Source organism: Hyperolius riggenbachi, chromosome 2 (genome assembly GCF_040937935.1).
Source record: "Hyperolius riggenbachi isolate aHypRig1 chromosome 2, aHypRig1.pri, whole genome shotgun sequence".
NCBI lineage: Eukaryota > Metazoa > Chordata > Amphibia > Anura > Hyperoliidae > Hyperolius > Hyperolius riggenbachi.
The window spans coordinates 11,521,918-11,535,325 of record NC_090647.1 but is presented as its reverse complement, the minus strand read 5'-3'; the positions used below and the strand labels follow the sequence as shown (position 1 = coordinate 11,535,325).

Below are 13,408 nucleotides of genomic sequence, written 5' to 3'. Positions count from 1 at the left end.
CTACAAAGGGCGCCCTACTGTAGCCGAAAACCTTGTAGCCGAAAAAAATATGGGCTACAAAGGGGAGCCCGCTTGTAGCCTATATCAAAACTCGGGCGCCCTTTTTTACACCTTGTAGCCCATATTTCCAGAAATAACATTGATGTCTATGGCGGCGCCCTTTTCATACAGGCAGGAGCCCTTTTCAACCGATACCCTTCCATATCAGTGATGGCAATGAGATGCAAATTATATAGCTTGAGAATGAGCCAATCAAATCCTGCTAAAGTAAAATTTGATTAGTTCATTTTCAAGCTCCATAAATGTGCATAAATTTGCATCAACTCAACATAATTTGCCTCTCATTGACCATGACTATTCCAAATCACAGCTGTGCATTGCCACAAAAACAATACAATACAGAGATAAACAGCCACTAAAATTGCATAAAAAAAAAAATGCTTCGGTGTGAACTGAAGTAAAAAGGGGTTGATAGAATCTCATGCTCAGTGACTTGTATTAACACTCTGAAATGTTTTACTATAATCATCAAAATAACCCTGCCTGCCCCTGCGATGGATCACACCTGTGCAATCCTGTATACAAATCTTCCCCTCTCTCCAACTCTACACACTCTGACTTCTTAACTACAACAAAAAAGGGGGAGAAGCCCTCAGAGGTTTGGATATTTACATGTCTTTTGAGGGGTAAATTGGATGACATTGAAAGAATTTTGCCACTTTTCTACAATACAGAAATACGCTCCATGTAAAACTTAATGTGTTTCGGCAAAGATTCCAGACGTGTCAAAACTTTTCTCTTCAGACCTGAAACTGGTTGTGTGAATTTTGCCAGCTCGACGACTCCAGAACAAATCATTAACGGGAGTTTCAATTTACGCATCAGTAAGATAACTAAGTAGCTTTTTTTAATGTAAATATATGCAGAATGTATTGTTGAATTTGTTTGGTCCTTACCCCGTAGATAATGGGGTTCAGGAACGCGGGGACCAAGTTGTAAATGTTGGCCATGAATATATGGACATTATGGGGAATTGTCTTCCCTCCAAACCTGTAGGTAACAGCAGTAAATATTCCAGGCAAGTAGGCACTGATGATCACGCAGATATGAGAGCCACACGTCCCCATGGCTTTGTGCCGTGCGTCCTTAGAAGGCAACTTGAAGATGGATCTCAAGATCATGGTGTAGGAAAGTCCAATGAAGCACAAGTCAAAACCACAGACAGAAAAGGACACCGCTAATCCATATAAACTGTCTATTCGTTTGTCACTGCAGGCTGTGTTGGCCACCCCCATGTGGTCACAGTATGAATGTTCTACAACGTTGTAACCACAAAACTGCAATTGCAACACCAAAAGTGGAAATGGAATGGCGAGCACAGTGGCCCTGATCAGGATAGCAAGTGCAATTTTTTTGAGCAATGAGGCAGTGAGGACAGAGTGGTATTTAAGAGGAGAACAAATTGCCATGAAGCGGTCATAGGCCATACAGACGAGGATCCCCGACTCAACCATAGAAAGACAATGGACAAAGAACATTTGTACGAGGCAGCTGGTAGCATCAATAACACCATCGTTCAGCCAGAAGATCCCCAGTGTCTTGGGCACAGTGCAAGTAGGGAAGGCTATGTCATTAATTGCCAACATGGAGAGGAAGAAGAACATGGGGGAGTGAAGAGTCCTCTCGACTTTGATGACATACAATATGGCACCATTTCCTAAGATAACCAAAATGTAGAGGACACAGAAGACAATAGATGTACTGAGGACTGTTCCATCATTCAGTCCAGGGATGCCAATTAAGAGAAATGTGGGTGGCATGTAGTGGCTATTGTTGGGAACGGGGAGCATTGTCTATTGCTGGCTAGAAGGGCTAAACTCACCATCAGCTAAAAAAAAAAACACAAACATACAAAAGTAAAACACTCTGTAAAACACTAAAATAATATGTAAATTATAATCTAAAACAACTGTAGAGACAAACATAATTGCTACAGGAAAAGGTTTACTTTAAAAACAGCATTCATACATTTTTCACACATTTTATTTGCCCATTTGCTCTGGCAATTATTTTGTATCTGGCTATTATGTTCCTAGAAAAATGTTTGGCAACAATATATTATTTCAAAAATAAAGGTGTATTTTTTCTGTTTTGTGGTTTTGTTTTCTCACTGTACCGTTTCAATGATTACAAGCCTTTATTTGCTAAAATAACAGTATTATACCCTCACGACATACATATTAAAAAGGTAAACCAAGACATATTTTACACAGTTATGAAGGGCAAAATTTAAACCTCTTGCAGGTGTTTAGGAATCCCGTCATATTGTCCTAGCAGAAGGTGTTCAGCCAGCATAACTTCAGTTAGAAGATCAGAAACTTGTAGTTGTACTTGTGTAGGTGTGGATAATACCTACTTCTTGCCAGGACTCATCTCATGGAGGCAATGTGTTGTATAAATCTATGGGTAGAGCACAAGGCCTTTCAGGGTTTATCCCCAAGCAAATACAGAAAGATCTAGTGGGAATGTAGATTATAGGCTATGTATTTTTTTACAAAATGTTATCACTTTTTTTTTTTTTACAAGTGTATTTTGGTAACTACGGGTTGTGGTGTGTGTGTGTGTGTGTGTGTGTGTGTGTGTGTGTGTGTGGGGGGGGGGGGGTTAGAGGGGACTAACAACTATAGGGGAAAAAAATTGGGGGGGGGAGTGGGGCAGTGGGTGGAGGGAACTAACAATTATAGGATTTTTATTTATTATTTATTTTTTGGCCACCAGATGGCACTACACACTATCCTGTTGTACCAGGACGTGTGTAAGTGCTTTTTATGTTTCTATTTACTTTCATTTTATGAATGAACATTGTCTTCTGATTGAAGCCATGTTCATTCATGCACAGGCATTTTAATTGGATCATTGAACATTACCATTCACTAATCACCCATGAGTAAGTCTCGCAATAAATGGGAGCGAGTGTGCGCAACCACCACAGATTGACAGGATGCTCCTGTACATCATGGTTGGGAATAGTGTTGGGCGAACACCTGGATGTTCGGGTTCGGGCCGAACAGGCCGAACATGGGCCAGATGTTCGGCATGTTCGGCCCGAACGCCGAACTCAATGGGAGTCAATGGGACCCCCGAACATGCCCATTTTGGGGGCCCTATGGGGTCGCAGGCATAAGGGGGGAGCATGCCCCGGTCGCGGGGGGGGTCGGAAATTCCCCCCACCCCCTCCGCTAGCGCTCCCCCCTCCGCCCGCTTACCCATAAAAAAAGTTTAAAGCAAGTTCAATAGTACCTGGGCTGGTGGCACTGGCTGGCAGTGGAGTGAGGAGGAGGAGGAGTCCGAGTAGCAGAGTGACGTTGAGGCCGGGCAGCGGGCGGTTCAGCGCTAGTACCCTTGTGGTACTTCCGCCCTTTCTCTGACCTCACGTCCTCTGCGTGATGACGCATACGAGGACGTGAGGTCAGAGAAAGGGCGGAAGTACCACAAGGGTACTAGCGCTGAACCGCCCGCTGCCCGGCCTCAACGTCACTCTGCTACTCGGACTCCTCCTCCTCCTCACTCCACTGCCAGCCAGTGCCACCAGGTACTATTGAACTTGCTTTAAACTTTTTGTATGGGGAAGCGGGCAGAGGGGGGAGCGCTAGCGGAGGGGGTGGGGGGAATTTCCGACCCCCCCCGCGATCGGGGCATGCTCCCCCCTTATGCCTGCGACCCCATGGGGGGCAGTATTCGGCCGAACAGGGCCCTGTTCGGCCGAACAGGGGCCCTGTTCGGCCATGCATTCAGCAGTTCGGCGAACCCCGAACAGTTTGGCCGAACACCACCAGGTGTTCGGCCGAACTCGAACATCACCCGAACAGGGTGATGTTCTGCAGAACCCGAACAGTGGCGAACACTGTTCGCCCAACACTAGTTGGGAAGCAAGGCACAAACTGGACCCATATAAACCTCGGGTTAATGTTAAGTGGTTAATCTATATATATAATAGACTAAGTGCCTCAACCTTGGAGCAAGAAGAAGAAGTACTTTGCATGAGAAAATTTATGCGTGCTCAATTACCAAGTTTAAGGCCTCTTTTCCACGGACTGTTGAGCTGTGTGCTCAGCAAGCAGTTACCAGGCAGCAGCGAGCAGTTACCAGGCAGCAGCAAGCAGGTACCAGGCAGCAGCAAGCAGTTACCAGGCAGCAGCGAGCAGTTACCAGGCAGCAGCTAGCAGTTACCAGGCAGCAGCTAGCAGTTACCAGGCAGCAGCTAGCAGTTACCAGGCAGCAGCTAGCAGTTACCAGGCAGCAGTGAGCAGATACCAGGCAGCAGCGAGCAGTTACCAGGCAGCAGTGAGCAGATACCAGGCAGCAGTGAGCAGATACCAGGCAGCAACAAGCAGTTACCAGGCAGCAACAAGCAGTTACCAGGCAGCAACAAGCAGTTACCAGGCAGCAGCGAGCAGTTACCAGGCAGCAGCGAGCAATTACCAGGCAGCAGCGAGCAGTTACCAGGCAGCAGCGAGCAGTTACCAGGCAGCAGCGAGCAGTTACCAGGCAGCAGCGAGCAGTTACCAGGCAGCAGTGAGCAGTTGTGAGAGTTTGAGAGCCATTTCACTGCCTATTCACAGTCCATGGAAAAGAGGCCTTACCCTAGCAAGTCTGACATTGCAAATCTGGCCTAATTGGCTATTCATGAGGCAATGCTCATGCAAATGCATGCACAAACCAATACCACAAAGCAGTCACCCTGCTACATGCTACATGAGCACTATCCGGCTTAGTACACACCAGAGCGGTTCAACAGCGTTTTGCGATCCACTTGCGGCTGCATATACGCTTGGGTAATGTATTTCAATGGGCTGGTGCACACCAGAGCGGGAGGCGTTTTGCTGAAACGCATACTCCCGAGGTGAGGCATTTTTTGGATTGCGGAGGCGTTTCTGCCTCCAATGTAAAGTATATTAAAAACGCAAACCGCTCTGAAAAACGGCAGTTCAGAGCGGTTTTGCAGGCGTTTTTGTTACAGAAGCTGTTCAGTAACAGCTTTACTGTAACAATATATGAAATCTACTACACCAAAAACGCTTTACAAAACCGCAAAATGCTAGGTGAAATGCTACATAAAAATAAAAAAAAGCGTTTCAAAATCTGCTAGCATTTTGCGGATCTGCTAGCAGTTTTTGGTGTGCTCCAGGCCTCCAGGAGCGCCACGGGGAGGATTCCCAATGCCCCCTTTTTATACAACTGGGGGGAACGCAGGGTCCCAGGCTCTCTCACTGCCTGGAAACCACAGCGGTACCCCGGAGGAGGATGAGGCTGGGTGGCGTGGACGTCTGGACGACCCCCCCCCCCCCAAGTGTGGCCAGAGCCGGGGAGAGCCGTCTGCACCCACCTCCCAATATTAAAAACAGGCACTTACCTTAACGTCCATTGCGTTCTGCTACATGCACATTAATTTGGGGGCACCACATGAGAAAGGAGAGAAGCATGGGTCACCCCGAGCTTTAGAGCTCAGGGCTGGCTCACATACAGCACTCCAGATGGGGGGGTGGGGGAGGACAGGCGCACTCACTCCAGGGTTCACACCACCGGAGCAAGCCATCCACCACCTGCCTCCAAAGGATACAAACTGCACAAAATGCTTTCCATGAGAAAATTAATGCGCATGTAGCAGAACCCAGTGGACGTTAAGGTAAGTGGCTGTTTTTAATATTAGGAGGTGGGTGCGGACAGCTCTTCCCAGCGCTGGCCACGCTTGGGGGGGGGGGGGGGCGGCTGCGCCACCCAGTCTCCCACTCCGGGGTGCCGCTGTGGTTCCCAGGCAGCGAGAGAGCACTTTGCAGTATTGGTTTTTTGACCCTGCATAGTTTGGCATGCGAAAGCAAATGCATATTTGCATGAGCATTGCCTCATGAATAGCCAATTAGGCCGGATTTGCAAAGCCAGACTTGCTAGGGTTAAACTTGGTGTTTGAGCACGCATACATTTTCTCATGGAAAGCCTACTTCTTCTTGCTTCAAGGTTGAGGCACCTACTCTATTAGATAGATAGATAGATGCGGCGTATGCTACGACGCGGGTTGGCTAGTGTAACTTTACATCACTAGTCAATGCAGGCAATAAGCGCCTTGCATAGCGCGAACCAATGAGCACAAATCGTATGTAGGGATGGTCGGAATGCCAATTTCCAATTCCGCGGTAAATCCGCATTCCGTCATGTACCGATTACCGATTCCGCTTTCCGCTACCAATTTCCGCATACCAAGGCGGAATTTCCGCCGGAAATCGTGGAAATTCCGCCCGACTTTAACATCAATTTTCTCAAAAACTATAAGGTCTTTTTGAAAACTTTTTTTTTGCATCTTGTTCAGAAGATTCTGTTTAATAAACCCTGACAATTTGGTGTTTCTAGGACTTACGGGGGCTTTGCTATTAACTGCTAAAGTTGGCAGATTTTTACTGTAATGTAAAAGGCAGAAAATAGGCAGATGCAGATTTTCTGCATTTTACATTACAGTAAAAATCCGCCGACTTTAGCGGTTAATAGCAAAGCCCCCTTAAGTCCTAGAAACACCAAATTTTCAGAGTTTATTAAACAGAGTCTTGTGAACAAGATGCAAAAAAAAAGTTTTCAAAAAGACCTTATAGTTTTTGAGAAAATTGATGTTAAAGTCGGGTGGAATTTCCGCGATTTCCGCATTCCGATGTGGAAATGCAATTTCCGATCGGAATTTCGGAAATTGCATTTCTGCGGAATCCGAATGAGCATCCCTAATTCGTATGCTGCAGCCAATAAAAACAGAGAAGGAGGGGGCGTGTGAGGGACAGAAGGATATACAGACACACAGCGGTCAGCTTGGAAATTATTAGAGATTTATTATAAAATAATCATGAAAGAACCTGAATGATACTGTAGTTTGATTTTTTGAAGTTTTATACATTTTCTATTTTATTCAGTCAGATCTGTATTTTCCATCTCTCACAACGGTAAAACAACTGCTTTTGACTTGCCAGTTTTATTTTTAATAATGTGGCCTTTTGATAACATCTGAAGTGCCTGCATTATACAACGCTCACCCGATGACCAAGTTGTCGTTTTAGGGCTTGAAATTCTGTGTGAATTGCACCAATACATACATCTTATCAACTTGTGTGTTAGAAAGCTGGCCTTATGTAAGTTTAGCAGGTAAAATATTTGGAGAAACCACCATTAAATTACAAAATATTTCAGATAAAATTTTTTGTCGAAAAACGATAACTCTTCAGAGAAGAGAAGTCCATCCTTTCAAAAGACGTCTGTGCTGAGAGGGTAGAAAAAAGGAGGGGAAGACACCGGGAGCCCAATCTGGTGTAGTATCTCACGTGTGGTTACCTCAGTTAGTAGAAAATTATCAAATATACTCACAAAGCTGGGTTGCATATAGAGCAACCAGTCTGGAACGCATGTGGGGAAGTACCGTCCCCACTCGGCCTTGTGAGGTACTCTCGATGGTTGCAGCTCCTTTGAAAAGAATTACCACCTGCCAGGTGGTGGCCCCTAGTCCTTGGCGGAGGGGGTTATAAAGCAACACGGGAGATAGGAGGCGCCCTAATGGGTACTGTTAGCACGACACTTCCGTCGAATACAGACAATTTGAGAGGTAGACCAAAGGTCAAATCAATCTAATAATACAATAGGTGGTACAGGTATGTACCCCTAATGCCGAGAGTGTTGGTATCAGTTTATGTGATTATTTAGTGATATTAGCAGCAGATGGAACGATCCTACCTTAAAGAGCAGTCATTCCATAGTAGTTGTAAAAAACATTCTTTATTGGAGCACTCAAAAAATGACTGAGTGCTCCAATTACAACTACTATGGAATGACTGCTCTTTAAGGTAGGATCGTTCCATCTGCTGCTAATATCACTAAATAATCACTTAAACTGATACCAACACTCTCGGCATTAGGGGTACATACCTGTACCACCTATTGTATTATTAGATTGATTTGACCTTTGGTCTACCTCTCAAATTGTCTGTATTCGACGGAAGTGTCGTGCTAACAGTACCCATTAGGGCGCCTCCTATCCCCCGTGATCCTTTCAAAAGAGATCATTACAGTTTGACAATTGTTGATGAGAGAAATTGTACACTTTGTTTGCATAATTGATCAGGCAACGACACTAGTCCGTTTCGGGTCAGTATCAACCCTTTATGAGGCCTTTACTAAACAAAGAATCTAGAATCAAACTGTAATGATCCGCTCAGCTGGCTGCACAGGCAGACAGCTGTTTGACCATTCCTCTAGTCTGTGGGCTGCAGGTCTCTGGAAGAGAGACCTGTCTTTTCTTTGCAAGTTTCTGACCAGCTCTGCTGCTGAGGGATTTGAATACATTTGTTATGCAAATCGCCTAGCTGCCTCCTTTGAAGGCTGGCAGTATAAAAGCCATGTTCTCCCAGAATTCTTTGCTGGTCATCCTTCATGGTTTGTTACTGATGAACTCTCCTAGAGCAGGGCTTTTCAATGTTTTCACTCATTGTACCACTTTTATCACCTGAAAAATATGAAGTACCACCAGTGTGCCAGCACAATAGATCTGACCAGATCAGGCTCGGCTGTTTCCAGAGGAGCCTGAGCGGAGAGCCGCTACCACGCATACACTCACACCTCCTCCCGGGGCAATTTTTTCTTACAGGTACACTTTAAGAAAGGGGGGGGGCATATGGTATGGGAATAGCAGGAGGCATTGGTGGGGAGGCAGAGGAGCGAGTGAGGGGTAGCGAAACTTTGTGGAGGCAGGACAGGACAAGCGGCAGGTGGGCAATTAAGTAGCAGACAAACTTGGAATGTACCACCTGGCCAACAGCAAAGTACCACTGGTGGTACATGTACCACAGGTTGAAAAGCCCTGTCCTAGAGTATCAGCCCTGTTTGTTTGCTAAAGTTTATCCCAGAGTAAATCTTGGGACTGCACTAGGAGCTTCTCTAGTGCAGTCAGGTGTTGCCTCTTTGCTGCGATTGTCCTGTTGCCAGCGGTGGTCGACAGGAAATCGTTCTGTCTGTCTGGGGGTGCTAACCAGAGCAGCGGTTGCTACTGGTAGCCCCTTCTGTTCATCTGTTTGGATCGCACTCGCCTCTAGCGGTAGCGGTTGTGGATCCTTCTGATCTGTATTCTTGGAGTGTAAGCTGGAGCAGAGGTTGCTACTGGCTACCTCATCTGTCTGTCTTGTTTGGATCGCACTAGCCTCTAGCGGTAGCGGCTGTGGATCCTTCTGATCTGTATTCTTGGAGTGTAAGCTGGAGCAGTGGTTGCTACTGGCTACCTCACCTATCTGTCTTGCAGTGGATCCTGCTAAACCTATTCTGTACTTGGTTCACACTCGCTCTGGCGGAAAGAGCAGTGGATCTTTCCTGTCCTGTCCCTGAACCCGGATCGCACTCGCTCTGGCGGAAGAGCGGTGGATCTTATCTGTCCTATTCCTGTTTTCCGTTCGTCTGTCTGTCTTGTCCTGTGTTTACGACTGCTGTTGCCTGGTGTGAGGCAACCGATTAGCAAGCGTCTGCGCAACCTGTTTGTCTGTGTTGATCGCTTGCTTTCGCAAGCGTTCATTCTGTCTGTCTCAGTCTATTTGTGTTCATTTGTATTACTTGTGGTTAGTTAGGGTGGCGTGCTTGTCTCTGTTGCGCTTATCGTGCGCAGACAGCGCCGTAAACGCGCTCGCTGTTGCGAATGAGTGCGGTGTTCGCGTTTAGCTAGCGTTTGTTATTTTCTTTATCTTCTTATTGTTGTTTGCTGTGCTTTTGCTACTCGTGTTCTGTCCTGCTCGACCTTGTGTCACTATTTGGCAATCGCCAAACTATTTGGCAATCGCCATTCTTGCGATTGCGTTCTTGCTTTGTTTCTGTTGATGTGTGTTCACCGTCGCTGGGTGGCGACTAGATTGGTTGACACACATTCATCCTGTCTCTGTGCTCCTTCTCTTTAAGGGCTGTTCAGCCCTGCATTGCTTTAAATCTGTACAATTCCCTGCTGGCATCTGTGGCCGTGCAGAGGCTGTGCTCGTCTGCACTCCACAGCGCCATCTGCCGGTGGGAATTGCCCTCTGCTGGTGCTTCGCACCTAACCTGGGTTCTCTCAATTACACGTTCGTGGAGGTTTTCTGCAGTGTCAGCGCGCGTTCTGTGCGCTGACCACAGAAACGACTCTGCAAATGTTACACAGACGAACACAATAATTAATGTATGTCATATATAAAAATATGTAAAAAGAAACACCAAGGTAATATCTAAACACTGGAAACTAAAGAAGTGTCAAAGGCAGTTGTTGTGGCCCAGGTCTGAACACAACAGAAGACAACCCTTCCATCACCCATGTGGCAAAAACAGAAAAAGTGAGTATAGATCGAAGAAACTGAAGAGGATGGAGTGTTGTCCTTGAGGTGGCAAATAATAATTGCAGTATTTGTATAGCACTTTTCTCCTGTCGGACGCAAAGCGCTTGCGAGGCAGCCAATAGAGCGCACTCAGTGGGCAGTAGTAACGTTGGGGAGTCTTGCCCAAGAATTCCTTACCGAATACGTGCTGGCTTACTGAATTAGGAACCCAGGTCTCCTGTGTCAGAGGCAGAGCCCTTAACCATTACTCTATCCAGCCACTACCCCAGCATTCAGCAAGAAAAAGTAAGACATCCACAGGGTGGTAACAGTAGAGTATTGTACCCTACACTAATGCCTCTTTCACAGTGGGATGTTGCGTTTGATGCAACGTTAAGGTCGCATAACGTGCCCCTGCATTGAAAGCATTGAAAGACTATAACTTGGACGTTATAATACATTCTTTAGCCCTGCGTTTGGTGCTCCGTTTTCATTGCACATTGATGGAACGAAAACGGCGCATGCGTTACATTAAAAAAAAACATTACTGAGCATGTGCAACACACAAATTGCAGCAGATTTATTGCTAAACGCACGGCATGCACTTTCTAAATATTGCTACACGTTACACACAACGCAGCGTGTGCACTGTGACTGTCGCACAGACTTAGTGTTGCAGGTGCGTTAGTCTGCGTTAAAGCATTTTCTAACGTGCGACTTTTACGTCCCGCTGTGACAGAGGCCTAAAAGTAGTGATGATGGGCAGAAATTACACCTATGCCTAATTACGCATCGTAATCATAATGCAAAATGTGCGGATTACACACAAAAAAATGTGCATGGAAACGTAATCGCCAACTGTAGTTAAACATGTTAGCATAATTCAATTCATACAAAAGTTCATTTTTTTCACCTACAAATGCATTTTTCGCATTGAATATTTAATAGCTGCACATGCACAGTACACTGTCAAATCGATGCGATTTTTTTACGTGTAATTGCGTGATTACAGGCATAATTATAATTCACAAACGTTGTATGCTGTACGTAGCGTAATCACAATTACGCAATACATAAATGCAAAAATTACGCAAATATTTGTGTAATTGTAATCGACTCATTAGGGCTCTTTCACATTAGACAACGCGTGCAGGAGCCGTTCTCCTGCACGCGTTGTCTGCCTGCGGCGTGTCGTCGGGTATCTGTGGTGCGACGCAATCAGCGGCGGTAGCTGGTAATTAAACCCGACGGAAAACGCCGACTCGCGGGTGCGTTGGATGAAAAACTGCGCCCGGGTGCGTCGGAACCGCAACGCATCGAAACGCAGCGTCGGTGTGAAAGGTAAAATGAAAGTCTATGGACTTTCATCTTACCTTGGTTAACGCAAACGGCTGCCGTTTGCGTTAACGCACAAAATCTGCCCTAATGTGAAAGAGCCCTAACGGGCACCACTAACTAAAAGCAAGAAGTTTTGAATCAAGGTGATATCATTTATTACACAATGATAAGACACAGCGCTCCTCTTCACACCTTCCTTGGATCTGTAAAAAAAGTAAACAGACTGCACATAGTGCGTTACTGTGACTACTGCCAGTGGTTACACTCCCCAGGTGACCAGTGATGCACACGTGATTCAAACTTCAGATGTGCACACAGCAGGCTCTCCCACAATAATAACCGCTCACCAGATTCTGTCCGCCTCATTTACAGGTGGGTCTAGCATTTGTTAATCAATAACCAGGCTGCAGCTGCTTCCATCACGAGTAGTAAAATTTTAATCCAATAGCCATGTAAAACAAACAGTAAAAACGCTCATAGCGTAACTTATAAGAACAGCAGTATAGTGCCTGCGCTATCCAGCGCACTTACGTGATCTCAATGAGTATTGCGCCTATCGGGCTGTTAATCCCAGCGGTTGCACCCCCTCTGGTGGCGTCGGCGTCCCATCCCTCCACCGTGCCGTGTCCGCTAATTTACTCCACAGGTCCCGGCCGGCCGGCAAGCACTTCCGCAAACCTTGTGACGTCAGACGCACCTGACTCCGCCCTATGCGTTTTGTCTGTTCGGACTCATTAGGGGCTCTAGCCTTCCTGGCGGTAAGCCCGAGCTGAGCTCGGGCTATGCCCCCGGAAGGCACCGCTCAGGCCCCGCTGGGCCGATTTGCATAATTTTTTTTTTGCTGCACGCAGCTAGCACTTTGCTAGCTGCGTGCAGTGTCCGATTGCCGCCGCTACCCACCGATCCGCCGCTATCCGTCGCGCCGCAGCCGCCCCCCCCCCAGACCCCATGCGCTGCCTGGCCAATCAGTGCCAGGCAGCTCTATGGGGTGGATCGGAATCCCCTTTGACGTCACGACGTCGATGACGTCGGTGACGTCATCCCGCCCCGTCGCCATGGCGACGGGGGAAGTCCTCCAGGAGATCCCATTCTTTGAACGGGATCTCCTGATCGCCGATCGCCGGAGGCGATCGGAGGGGCTGGGGGGATGCCGCTGAGCAGCGGCTATCATGTAGCGAGACTTTGTCTCGCTACATGAAAAAAAAAAAATAAAAAAAAAAAGATTTGCTGCCCCCTGGTCGATTTTTAGCACCCCGCCAGGAGGGCTAGGTCTGTGTTTAAACCCCGTCCCCCTCCCCTCTCCTCCCTTCTCATTCTCCTGGGACCGCCGGCACCGCCGCACAGTCACCGTGCATGCGCGCATGCCCGCCGCCCACGCTGTAGTGGTACATAAATTGAAACAAAACATCCAAATAGGGTCTTGAGAGGATGTTAGCTGATTTATGACAAATAGATAAGACCATTTGTTTTCACCCATAACTGAGTCCAAGAGTTAGTTACAAGCAGAATGGATGTAGTTTGTCTAGGCTGAAAAAGTATTATGACATTAAATATCGTCATCAACCTCATACCAGTTGAAGACATTGGTATCCTTGTTCAATGTTTTAGCTACAGATTTGAACCAATGTATATACATTTTGTCCCTGCTATTTTACGAATATTTTATGGTGGTTTCTCCAAATATTTATCCTCCTAAACTTACCTATGTTCTGATCTGAGCG

General features: G+C 46.6%; 1 protein-coding gene across 1 annotated transcript; it reads right to left on the bottom strand.

Annotated features, from left to right (window-relative positions):
- Window positions 1–893: 893 nt before the first annotated feature.
- LOC137544579 (olfactory receptor 52E4-like) lies at window positions 894–1,850 on the bottom strand. Its single transcript, XM_068265677.1, has one exon. It carries the CDS (start codon window positions 1,848–1,850, stop codon window positions 894–896), a length of 957 nt encoding a protein of 318 aa, XP_068121778.1.
- Window positions 1,851–13,408: the final 11,558 nt, after the last annotated feature.

Excerpts from the sequence above, each read along its gene's own strand:
- LOC137544579 (XM_068265677.1), bottom strand. The coding sequence starts at position 1,850 with ATGCTCCCCGTTCCCAACAATAGCCACTACATGCCACCCACATTTCTC.